General features: G+C 44.5%; 1 protein-coding gene across 5 annotated transcripts in view; it reads left to right on the plus strand.

The window, feature by feature from the left end:
- Rhbdd1 (rhomboid domain containing 1) overlaps positions 1 to 13,610 on the plus strand; it is a 125,296-nt gene that overhangs the window by 59,427 nt on the left and 52,259 nt on the right. For all 5 annotated transcript variants that reach the window (XM_048459286.3, XM_048459285.3, XM_048459289.3 and 2 more), the window contains exons 5-6: positions 1,220 to 1,276; positions 11,481 to 11,624. In XM_048459286.3, coding sequence (XP_048315243.1) covers positions 1,220 to 1,276; positions 11,481 to 11,624 — 201 coding nt within the window. The remainder of the gene's footprint in view (positions 1 to 1,219; positions 1,277 to 11,480; positions 11,625 to 13,610) is intronic.

A 13,610-nucleotide genomic window follows, 5' to 3' on the forward strand; every position in this document is an offset into this window, starting at 1 on the left:
TTTACCTTTTTGTGAACCATAAATAATTTGTTTTCACACTGTGTGCCGATGACTGTTGTTCTAGAGAACCATATAATATTCATGGTGTTTGAAAGCTTTCTGGGCCCTGTTCCGCTGCCTTTATTGGCAGGTTGTTTTCACTTTGCGGTAATTTTTACAGGCTGTGCTGCATCTACACAGAGTCCCATTTCTGCTCGTTCCCCCGTCCCGTAGCCTGTGTGTGCTTGGAGGAGGCAACAGGAGCCACCTTCACTGTCAGTGCCCTGCTCTGCCACATTCTCAGCATTGCTGCACAGCGCCTGCCCGGTGCCTACTGCTGAGAAGGGGGAGCGTCTCATCCTGATCCACGTCTCTGTGCCTTCAGATGTAATGGATCTTAAGGCGGACGAACTGAAAAATTTAGACACTTGATGGGTTTAATTTTCAAAAAAGGATTTTCTCCACAATGATAACATTTAAACCTTCCTTAAGACCATTACTGTTTTCTGTGCAGACATTTTTATAACAGCTTTTTTTTTTTTAAGTGCCACAGAGGAAAATTAGGTTTGAGAAACAGCCTGCAGACTGCGTTCTAATGAGAGCAGAGAAAGGGCATAATGGCCTAGAACGGAGATGACACAGGAACTTGTAGAAAACAGCCAGGAATGTGAATTCTGCTGCTTCGTGGGTCATCCTGGGAGTGTGCCTCGGCCTCTCTCCGTCTGGTTCACCTGTGCCAAAGGAAGTCGCTTAGGAAAGATAGGGAACATAGCTCTCCTAATACCCTTGTTGGGAGAAGGCTTTTTTTCCCATCACAGCATATCTGCTTTTTACAATGGCTTCAGAGCCCAAGCCTGGTGCCCTGTGAAGCAAAAATCACCTGAAGTCACCTAGAACCTTTAAGGAACCACAGTGCATGTAAATTAGGGTTTCACTGATACCTATCTACACATACACACACACACACACACACACACACACACACACACACACACACACACACAGTCATACAAGCGCGCGCACACATCCACACACACACACACATCCACACACATGTATGTGTGCACACACACTGTTCCCTAAAAGGTTGGCTCCAAACAAATGAAGTTTGTTTTAACAGTTGTTTAGAAATCATTTAAGGTGACCCTGGGCTTTCTCATGAAGAACTGTCTGATTGTTGGAAAGATTCGCTGTGTAAACCTTTAACCACTGTTAAAGTCTTGGTTTTCTTTGTGTTTAGGTGTTTTTTCCCCCAATGTTGGGTACCCAGGACAACAGTACTACTTTAATAGTGCAGGTAAGTTCATGGCATCTAATACAGTTTCACTTGTTTTAAACACGGAAAAGTTCAGGAGCATGGAGACGCTTTAAGATGGCATTAGTTTGCAATCTGCTCGCAAGGCACACAGTTCACATGGACTCTCCCTGGAAACTGAACAGGCTGGGGTTAGCCAGGGCGCATCAGGTGGGCTGTTAGGAAAGACGGTAACTCGAGCATGAAACAATTATTTATTCTCTCGTGTACAATAAGGTACATATTACCCCAAGACACCCAGGACTCCTACTGGCGGGGTGTTTGGATTGGTCGCAGGGATACAATTTAACACTGTCTATCCCATCCACACATTCAGCGAGGCTTTAGCTTGCCCTAATATACTAAGAATCTGTGGCAGCCCATAGCATTGCATTGGCCAGGGACAGGAACATAGTAATTGTGTGTATGTCTTGTAAAGCCAGTAAGATTGGGTGATGATCTACCCTGGATCATGAAGGTCTTGTCTCCAGACACAGTCAGATGAAGCTTGTAGCCTCTTAATACTATTAAACCGATATAATGGAAGTTAAGCTCCTGCGTGAGAGGAAAACGCGGGTGCATACACGGTAGTGTTTCGGTCTTTTGAGTGAGTGGCACAGAAATAGGTTCTGAATCTTAATGCAACAGACTGGACATGTCCCCCTTTAGATGTTTGTCTTGAAATCCTAGCTCTTATCATGACAGTCTTTAGATTTGGGGTCTTTGGTATGAAATCACATCACCATAAGGTAACGTCTACTTTAGTGCCCACATGAGAAGGACTCTAAGAACCCCTGGTCTCTTGCTGTTTAAGTACACTTGGTGCCTGTCAGCAGCCAAAAGAGAATATACACAAGACCTGGAGCTGACATCCTAACTTGGATAACTGGAACTTATATCCACGGCATGCACTTTACAGTCATAGCCATGACCAATGGCCAGAGATTCCATGTGAGGCTGGCAGCCTTTGTATGACATGTCAAATGGCTAACGTTTTAGACACTAAAGGCTCTATTGCCCATTTGGCTCTGTTCTAGCTAGCCGGCCCTTTCTTACACCATGAGAACAAGCATTGAGAATTCATATATGTTTGACAATGACTGTGTGCCCAAATGTCTTATGGAAATGCCATGTGTCAGCTTCAGACCAGAGGCCATAGTTCTGTTGCTTTGGTTTGCTTTTGAATTCTGGCTTACCCAGACCTCTAACAGGTACAAAGAATTGTTAATATATATCTGATAACTGATCTTGATTGTCAGTCTGACTAAATTGAGAGTTGCCTAAAAGATCAATAAAGGGCTCTCTGGGCATGTCTGTGAGGTGATTTCCATAGTCCATTAACTGGAGGGCCATGACCTTCCTTGGATGTGGGTGATAACACCCAGTAGGCTAAAGCCCCCTGAAATATCTCTCTCTCTCTCTCTCTCTCTCTCTCTCTCTCTCTCTCTCTCTCTCTCTTCCTATCTCTGTCTGCATCCTGACCTCCATGAAGTAAGCATTTCATCCCCACTGCTCTCCTCTGCGGTGATGGCTCTTCCTTACCGCAGGCCCATAGCGACAGGGACAGGTAGAGATGGCCTGAAACCCTGAGTCAAAACAACTTCTCTATCCTGCTAAGGTGCTCTCTTGGGCATTTGCCACAGTGACAAAAAAAGCTAATACTGTGTGCATGTAATGTATATACACATATTCACGTGCCTTTGTACATGTGTATCACTTTGGGTTTATTTTCCCATACAACTATACAAAGATTTTTTTTTTTTTTGGTGGGGATTGGTTTTCAAGACAGGTGTTCTCTGTGTAGCTTAGGAACCTGTGCTGAAACTCTCCCTGTAGACCATGCTGGCCTTGAACTCGCAGAGATCTGCCTGCCTCTCCCTCCCAAGTGCTGGGATTAAAGATGTGGGCCACTACCACCTGGCCCCCATACAACATACAATGTTACTAAGTCACAGACTGTTACAGACTGCTGTTATGGACACTTTATGAAAAAAAAGCAGTCCCTCTCTTAGAGAGTCTATAGGAGGAGCAGGTATGTTTATTTAGAGGTGGGACATAAGGGTGGACATGTAGGAATAAGTATATAGACATGGGCGTTTAAAGGTGGTTATATAGGAATGAGTATATAGAAGTGGGTATATAGGCATGGGTGTATAGAAGTGGGTATATAGGCATGGGTGTATAGAAGTGGATATATAGACATGAGTGTACAGAAGTGGGTATATAGGCATGGGTGTATAGAGGTGGGTATATAGGCATGGGTGTATAGAGGTGGGTATATAGACATGGGTTTATAGAGGTGGATATATAGACGTGGGTGTATAGAAGTGGGTATATAGACATGGGTATATAGGCATGGGTGTATAGAAGTGGGTATATAGGCATGGGTGTATAGAGGTGGGTATATAGACATGGGTGTATAGAGGTGGGTTTATAGACATGGGTGTACAGAGGTAGGTATATAGACATGGGTGTATAGAGGTGGGTATATAGGCATGGGTGTATAGAGGTGGGTATATAGACATGGGTGTATAGAGGTGGGTTTATAGAGGTGGGTATATGCACAGGTGTTTAGAGGGGTGAGTATATTTGAGAAGATGAAACAAAAGAGCCCATGACACTAATTAGATGATAATAAAAGCTGAGCCATGATGTCATGTGAGTGGATAACTAATATTCCTAGCATTTGTTGAATTTTTCCTTACTCCCGATGATCAGGTTCCACCTGCAGCTCTTCCCTGGGAGACGTCCACAGGCAGGGAACCTGCTCCGCCCTGCTGTTCTCTCCTCACTGCCCCACAGCCTGGAGAGTGCCTTTATTATTTTTTTCCCCTAAAGATTCAGAATCTTTGTCTGAGAATGGTTTTCTCCACTCTGCTACTAAATTTCCACAGAGGGGCTCACTCATTCCCTTCTGTTCCTTCTAAGCAGAAGTCCAGTCAGGAGTATTACATGGAGGTGAGGTCAGTGATCTGGGAAGGAGGAAGAGAGTAGCAATCCGTGAGGCTGTCCAGAGGAGGTGGATTGGTGGGCACAACAGGTGACTAGGAGTTAAGGAACGTAATTATGGAGAGAGAGGACAGAGGCAGGCAGGCGAGGCGAGGCAGAATCAAATGTGGCCTGTTGGCGACTGTCCAGAATGTGCTAGGAAGGACCTTAAGGATCAAATCCATAGTATCATACTCTTAGAAGTAACGGGGTTCCCTGTACTCCATAGCTCTCAAGCCATGACTCACGACTGTCATCAATCCTGGTTCATGTCATGTATGAGTCACCTGAATAGACTGAAATTCACCCAGGTAATGAAGTCAGGAGAAGACACACATAAAACATCTCAGGTGATGGGACCAAAAGTAAAAGCTATGGCATCGTATGACTGGGACCTTGGGTTCGGGGATCACAGACTTCTGTCTGCCTCAAGAAGGTGCTTCGTGTGTGAGGTTTTCACCTTTGCTTGGTCTGAGTAGGGTGATGAGTGTCATCTGAACGGAGATGGTGTGAATGGCCTGCCATTGTGGACAGAGCTGATAACGGCAGTCCCTGGAAGAGCGCTTTGGTTGTCTTCTGTCGAAACCAGTTCATAGTGAGGGAGGCAGAAGAGAAGTAAGTGCTCCTGGCCTGTGTGACAGGGAGGAGCCGAGCTGGTCAGGAAAACCAGCATAGGTCTGTCTCCCAGTGTGGTGCCTCATCTTGTTAACTCTCCAGGAGGCAGAGGAAGAGGCAACCAGCAGTGTGAAGTCATTAGAGGGAAGGGGTATTCTCTGTTCACTGATGCTTCACTTCTGTGAGTCTCCACAGGAGAGCACAGTGGAGTCTGGGGAAGAGTTCTGTCAGGAGAAATTCCTGCTGCACAAGCGTGTGGACCTGAGTTTGATCCCTAGAACCCAGGTTTAAAGAAATCAGTAACACACCCAGTGGCATATCCCTGGAGGATATGCACCAAGGAGGCTCTCTGAGCAGCCAACCTAGCTTGCTTAGCAAACCCCAGACCACTGGGAAGTGTCTGGCCTCCACGTTGATACATACATACCTCATTATGTAGTGTATACGTACACACACACACACACACACACACACACACACACAGACACACACACACACCAGCCTTCTGGGTCTAGGGAAAGGGATGAGCTCTACCACACTTGTACATAGACTTCCTGGTCCTGTCCTTCCTGGTCCTGACATTTTGCCTGACAGCTGGAAAATTGAGCTTAGGAAGGCTGAGGAATTTGGTCATATTTGCAGAATAGTTAAGGGCAAGTCTAGGACAAGGAAGTGAGTCTGTGGTTCATTGATTGGCCCTGCTGTTAGGTTGTATGGGGGTGTGAGAGCCACACACTCTCTGACCACTGAACTTTGGGAAACAAAGTAACCCTACTTGTGCTGCCTCTCTTTCTCCCTGCCTCCCTCCCTTCGTCCTGTCCTCCATCCTTTCCTCCCCCCCCACCCCTTCCCTTGCCACATTTACTTATACTTTCTGTTGGCAGAAGGAAAACCTCTCTTCTGCTCCTTTCGTCCTTCTTCTGTGAGAGGCGGTGACACAGCCGACACACAGACTGGAGAATCCAAGGCAGAGATCCAAACATTTTTTAACCTTCCGTTGTGATGTCCTGTAAGAGTAACATATTAATAGCCCTTCCCCTGGAGTGATTGGATTTCTTCAAAGACACACTGCAGAGGGCCCAGGCTAATGGTTATCTACGCAACTTTGAAATGATTCTGCGTATCTCTTACAAGTAGTGATTTATTGTTAACACGGCCACCTTCAGCTGGGAAACTCCTTAGAGGTCAAAGAAGCTAAGGAATGTTTTAAAGACTGTTACCAATTTTTCTAATCTGTGCTGTTTTTCTTTGCGGTGAAATCCTGGAATGTGTATAAGGACCAGGTGAGGCAGTTAGCAAAGTAATGGTAGCCAGAGAGCTTTTCTTAAAACTACAGAGCTGAAGTATATAACCTAAGAAGTAATTATCACAAGACGTAATTTAAACTTATTTATCCTAAGTATTGGTTGTGAGATTCCTCTGCCCTTGTTTATTATGAAGACTTTAAAACATTTGATTGGGCCGTTAGAAGAATAACTGTTAAAAAGTTTTGTTTCTCATGGACCCCTTATCATAATAGATGTTGATGGCATTTTTGGTCTTGCTGGTGAGTTATGATTGATTATACAGAACCTTTAAACCACACCAGTCCTTTTGACCAAAGACACCAAAGTTCTCCTCATTCTTTGTCCCCACAGTTTGTCTGACAAGTGTCAAGTTAAGATCTTATAATGTCTATATGATGAGAGCTGTTGAATTTATTTTATCCAAACATTGCTGGGTTGTTTTTTAAACAAAGAAATAACATGTAGAAAAATGTTTTTCTGCCAGGCATTGGTGGTGCATGCCTTTATTTTCCAGCACTCGGGAGGCAGAGGCAGGTGGATCTCTGTGAGTTCGAAGCCAGTCTGGTCTACAAGAGCTAGTTCCAGGACAGCTAGGACCATTACAGAGAGAAACCCTATCTCGAGGGAAAAAAAAGAAAGAAAAATGTTTTTCTGTAGCAAGAAAATGTGTCCTAACATCACTGCGGTAATAGCCATGCAGCTAAGACTCTGAAGACACGTACGCTGTCTGCACAGGCCAGTGCTTCAGAGCGTTGGGTCATTTGGGTTTGGAATTAGATGAGCACTGTGGAGTGAGCTAGGTAGGGTTGCTGCTTAGCCCTTCTCGAGCACAGACTCTTCCGCAGGGTTTTAAACGTGACAGTGACACATGTGGGAAAACAACCCTACGTGGTTTTTGCCTTGCAGTAAAATAATTAGCATTCTCAGAGTTGGGCAGTGTCACGTAGGGACTGTTGACGCATTCTGCTGTGTTTAGTGACTTCTCCACAAATATTCTGTTAGTGTTGTGAGGGGGATACTCCTTCCAGTTAGGCTCTGTGACGTGACATTGTTGACCACTGCTGTCCTGCAGTGCTTGGTGTCTGGTGAGGAGTATGAAAAATCAAGATCTACAACTCTGTCCCATTCTCCCTTCCCCTTCAGACAGGAAGCGTGCTAAGAGCATCCCTAACACATCAGGGGACCTGAGTTTTTCTGATGGTCCCACTGAGTAAAAAGGAGTTTGAAGAGAACATCTGTCTTTAAAATTGTTTTCTCTTCCCAAGTTGTTCATAAGCCACTGTGAGAATTTGGAATTTTTCATTTTTCTTTTCCTGTTTTGAAAATCATCACTGTTACCATTCTGACATGACATGTAAGAGAGAATGTAGAAATGGGCCTAGTGGAAGTGTTCAGTCAATACTCGGTGATTTTTACTGCCTTGCTAGCAACGCCTTCATAATTTCCCACCAAATTCTAAGACATTTCACTTAATGCTTCTTTCAGTATTCATTTTTGTATTGTGTAAGGAAATTCACCAAAATAGAACCAAGCCAGTAGAGCACTACAACGGTCAGTTAAAAAGTGCAGTATGTAGTGATATTCTGTTTGTGTTTTAACAAATAGAGCTTTCCCGAAGAGAAAAGTGCAAAGCTAAACCACTAGAAGCCAGGCAGTGTTGGCAAACACTTTTAATCGCGGGACTTGGGGGACAGACTGATCTCTGTGAGTTCAAGGCCATCCTGGGCTGCACAAGATTGAATCTGCCTAAAAAGAGAAACAGAGCCCACACAAAGGTGATCCGAGCACTTGGGATCCCACGCCTTTGATCCCAGCACTAGGGAGGTGGAGACAGGAGGGATATGGCTGGGTGGAGAGAGGAATACAAGGCAGGAGGAGACAGGGACTCAGTGCAGTCTGAGGAGCAGTGCAGTCTAGGCAGTCAGGCTGAGGAGGCAGGCTGAGGGCAGGATCGCCCTTTCAGTCTGAACGTTGGTAGAGGTGGAAACTCTAGTGGCTGGCTGCTCTGCTTCTCTGATCTCTCAGCTTTCACCCCCTGACAGCTGACTCCGAGTTTTTATTATTAAGTCCAACTAAAATTCATGCTACAAAAGTATCTACGTAGACATCCTTTAAAGACGACATGTAAAATGACTTACCAATCCGTAGAAAGATGCTCAACACCATTGATCATTAAGCCAATGAACAGTTAAAAGAATGGGGACCGTAGTACATTCCTACACCTAAGAGACAGAAGCATGAGCTTCACAAGTTCAAGGCCAACATGAGCTGGTCAGTTCAGGGACAGCCTAAATAATATGGTAAGACCCAGTCACAAAAAACAAGATGGTGAGATACCCAGTCCATGAGGCTAGATGTCTCCGCTGGTCTTCAGTAGATGCCAGAATCCTGAAGTAGACTCTAATACCAATGAAGGAATGGGCTTGTTAGCAAGAGCAAGAAAGCAAAAGGAAAGCTTCATTCTTCCATGCCCTTGTATGCCTGCCAGCAGAAGGTGTGGCCCAGATTAAAGGTTTGCCAGAAGATTAGAAGTCAGTTTTTTTTTTTTTGTCAGTTTTTTTTTTCTCTTCAGATGATTTAATTAAGAAAAGATCCTTCTCAGGTGTGCCCAGTCATTTGGGTTTTAGTTAATTCCAGTTGTTCTCAAGCTGACAACCAAGAATTGCCATCACACCGTTATAGTAGCTATAGCTAAATTTAAAAAGCTGTATAGTGGCAAGGATTGGTGTTGGTGTATACTGGAGCCAGAACCTTCATGCACTGCTTGTAGGTCTGTGATGTGGTGAATCTGCTTTGGGAAACATGCTGGTGGTTCCTAAAAGATCTAAACAAACCTGTAGTCAGACCAGCAGTTACACTCCCAGATACACACTCAACAGAAACACAAATGTGGTTTATGAACACGAATGGGTTTACGAACGCATTGGCCCACAGCATTATTCAGAATATTTGGAAGGTAGATCTAGGGCTGGGGGTGGCAGCTACCTGGGTAAACTGTTTGCTACACAACCCTAAGAACCTCAGTTTGGATCCCCAGCATTCACATGAAAACCAGATATGATGACATCCACATGGCCCTTGATGCTTGGGGGTGGAAACAGGTGGATCCTAAGGGGTCATGGTCATTCAGTCTGACCAAACGGACAAGCTCCAGGTTCAATGAGAGATCCCATCTCAGAATGAAATAATAAAAAATAAAACTACAAGATCAGGAAAATAAATACAGGGAGTACTTGAGGAAGACACCCAACCCCGACCTCCACATGGGCCCATTACGTGCGCGTGCGCTCACATACACAAAGACAGAAGTCAGTACTGTGCAGATAGACTGTAGTTCAGCTATCCACAAAGATATTATTTGGCCATTAGAAGGAATGAAATTCCGACACATGTTGCAATAGTCAGGAGCCTTGAGAGCATGCTATATAACATGTTCCATACACAGCACAGCATGCACTGTAAACCTCTGCATATATGATTTGTGCAAATAGATATTCTATAGAGATGGAAAGTAGATTAGTGATTACTCAGAGCTGGGAAGGATGTGAAACTGAGGAGTGTTATCTAAAGGGTACACATTTCTTTGGGGTAATTAAGAAAATATTTACAGTTATTCATGGTGATGCTGGTCCAACTGCATGAATGTACTGAAAAACTGACTTGGTAAATTTTACAATAATAGTTGGTCAGTATTTTTTTTTCAGTTCCTATAACCAAACTGAAAGTAGGTAATTCATAAAAAAATAGAGTTTATGTAGCCCGTGTTTCTGGAGTCTGTGATGTCAAACATGTGTTAGGGTCTGGTCAAGACTTCTTGCTGCATCATAAGTGGTGGAGGAAACCTCATGGAAAGAGGACAAGTGAGATCAGGACTCACTTCCTCCTCTCAGACAGCCACCAATGGCATCCTGGGAGCCGTCTCCTAGTGACCCTGTCTTACCCAAATTACTTTGCAAAGGTCCCGCTTCCATGTACTAGTGACACATGACACAGATATCCATGTGAACACACGGCAGTCATTGGGTTATCAACGGAAGCTGGCAGGGTTTATTGCAATTTTATTTTTTAATGAAAATAAGAATTCGAAATTGCTGAACATTTTTACTAGTTATGAAAATTTTCCTTTCCGTCTTGGATATGGAGGGCAGGAAGATGGGGGGAAAGGAGGGAAGGGTCAACTGAAACCAAGCACATATGAAAATGTTATGTATAAGGAAGCCTATGTATGGTAATTAAAAGCTGAATCAAAGTTTTGTCTAAGAACTTTTAATAATAAAAAGTTCAAAAATAATTTTTAAAATAGATTGAGTTCCAGTGATCTAATTTCTGAGTGTGAAATTTCACTCAACCAAGCTCTGCCTTTTTCTGCAGTTACTAAAGTTAGTACTCATGCATGCACTGTGTAGAATGACAGAGATGCATGATATGGGAGCTTACAGAGTTTCATTGGCAACCTAGTGCATTAATTAGGACTTGAAAGATTCCCTTCAAAGATGTGCCAGACTGTTATCTATAGAGTTCCCTTCAAACTAATCCTGTAGCCATTGACAGTTAAAGAAACACAGGGACGAGATTCAAACTGACAAAAGTTTGATAGAATTAGTTTACAAAAGCAAACTTTGTTCTACTACTGTCTTTTATTAATTGGTGTCTGTGTAGTGTGTAAAGTATTATTTATTTATCATTTAACGAGCATGTCTCTTGTTCTGTTGAGTACCGTTTTTGAAAGTGATATTATTTGGAAGTTCAGAGTCTGATGAAGTTATAATTAGAGAAACTGGCTTATCCTCCTCAATCTTGTTAGGAGTTTTTGAAACAGAATGCTCAACAAAGGCACTCTGTGGTTTATGTATGTGGTTTATGTCTCTGATTGGGTGCAGCAGCAAGACAGTCAGACTTTCTCAGCTACTTTCCTCCATTCTTCCGACTCAAGTCAGAACTTCACAGGAAATGTTCCGGGCCAGTGGGACAGTCATCAGCTCCAAGCTGACAACTACACTCCGTAAAGCCCATCCCAGTCTCTTCTCCTGCACTTCTAGCTGCCTTTAAGTCAGTACTTCTTTTCCTCTTTAGCATGTCACATCTCATTCATGCCCAGGTCCGGGTTGTACACTGTGGCCGCAGCAGTGACAGGATCCTCGTTGCCCACGCTTGTGGAAGTTTTCTTTGTATGTCCTCTTTCCTTAGTAGCAAGATTATTATTACACTCAAAATAATGGCATGAATCATGTGCTTGTCTTTGCATACACAAAGCCGGAATTCTGAAGCAAAAGCCAAACCCATTCCTAGGGTCTGTAACCTTTTGATTGTGCCCACAGGCCCCTCTGGATATCAGAATCACTACCCAGATGGCAGAGCAGGGGCCTATGAAGAAGCTCACAGGAACTATGATGCCTACACGGCAGGACTGAGTGAGGAGGAGCAGCTGGAAAGAGCTTTGCGAGCCAGCCTCTGGGACCGAGGTAAGAGCCCCGCACCCTTCAGTTATTTTAAAACCCACCTCGTGGCCAGGCGGTCTGAGAAGGGACTATTTGGAGCAAATGAAGTCTTGAGCAGTTTATAAAAAGGGCATCTAGGTGAAAACCCTGCGCAGGCTGTGATCTCAAAGAAGAGGATGTGATCCACTGCCCCACAGCTTCGGCTCCCAAGGTGCCAGACTGGAAGCATTGTTAAGTGTTCTTTTTATAGGCCTGCTGTGCTTTGTGCTTTAACATTGAAGTCAAGAAACTTGAACCACACATCTTAAGTACATGAGAAAGGTTAGCTTTGGAATCCACGATGCGAAGTGGCGCTCCGTCACCATATACCAAAGTCTTGGCTGTGAACCCCTCCCCACAGATTGTCCTTGAAACCAAATAGACTCAGACTGGAGCCCTACTCAGTCTTTCTCTCCCAGGGGCGGAGCCTGGGATTTTGTAGTTTTACCACCTTTTCCAGAGGATTCCTTTACAGATTGATATCTAAGAATCAATATATCTATCTTGGTATCTTTGCTTTGGGTTTGGCTTACGAAGTTGGGTATAGGTATCTTCATTATTACCCTAGTGTAAGTTACTAGGAAGCAGCCATTTATTCAACATTTATATAGGCTTTGTTATACTTCACATGGGGTACGGTGCAGGTACAGAGTGAACATAGAGGTAGAAGATGGGTCCCGCTCTGGGAAACGTCACCGCCCCTGGTTGTGTATGTACTAAGTTGACACCACCTCCAGCATAAGTAATTATAACATCAAGGATCTGCCCAGAAAAGCTTCCCAGTGCCTTACCAAGTGTATTTATGCTACACACCGCACTGCACAAGTAACCGGAATTCCAAGTCCCCAGGAGAGGCCTGGTGGGTGGTAGGGGTGAGAAGATTGGGGAGTGTCCTTAGATCTTCACAGAGGCAGAGTCTGTAGGGCGTCAGGAATTTGTAGAACGTGCAGAGATGTCAAAGACATTCTTGACAGATGCTCTGAGTGTTTTTGCAGAGAACTAAGCGCTATGTTTGCGCCAGCACTCGCTTTTGAATTGAACGCTGAGAAACTGGGCTGGGGCCGAAGTCCTGTAGTTGCTCAACCTCTGTGGAATGGTGCTGTAGTGGTCAGTCTCAGTCGTCAGCCTGAGCAGGTTTTAAATCTCCATGGCTTGTCCCTGAAGGTATTCTCAGGAAAGTTTAAACCTCCCATGGACTGGGCTCCTGGGCTGAATGAACGGAGAGAGCAGGTTGGACACCAGAATCCATGTATTTCCGTTTCCTGACCTTGGGCACAGTGTGACCAGCCACCTCACTGCCCGGCTATGCTTTCCCTGCCTGCGGCTGTGGAAGTTGGGATAAACCCATCTTTTCTAAAGTTATCAGGAGTTTGGTCACAGCACTGAGAACCGTCACTGACACCGGTGCTGGCGCTGGAAGGATCGCAGGTGGGGTTCTGACGTGAGCTGTGTTTGGTGAATCTGGCAGCGACCTTCTGCAAACAAGAGCAGATGCTGCTCAATTATGAGAACATGCCAAGTGCAGCCCTTGAATTTAACGAGGGCAGTCTTAGAAACAGCTAATTGTGCATAGACACAGTGTGGTGTGATGACTTAAGAAATAAGATTTCAGATTGTGAGAGGAGCAGGAGGCTGGAGAAACGAGAGAAACCAATACTTCCAGGGTGAATGGTATCAGAGCTATGGTGTATTGGTACTCTATCGTTGCATGGCAGGTCACTCTGAAACTGGTGGCTGGCGATAGTAGACATTCTTGCTTTAAGAATGTATGGCTCATCAGGGCCAGAATGCCTTGCTATTGGCTGGCAAGGTGCAACGGTCACTTTGGAGCATTCCACAATGGCCTCATAAATCTGTCTGCTAGTTCTCATCCAGCAGATTTGTCCAGGCTCATTGCAGGGTTTCCAAAGGCAGTGTGCTAGAACAAGCAAGATGGTTGACATGCTGTCAGTCACATGGCCTCTTGTTACC

This window comes from Myodes glareolus, chromosome 1 (genome assembly GCF_982192425.1).
Source record: "Myodes glareolus chromosome 1, mMyoGla1.1, whole genome shotgun sequence".
Taxonomy (NCBI): Eukaryota; Metazoa; Chordata; class Mammalia; order Rodentia; family Cricetidae; genus Myodes; species Myodes glareolus.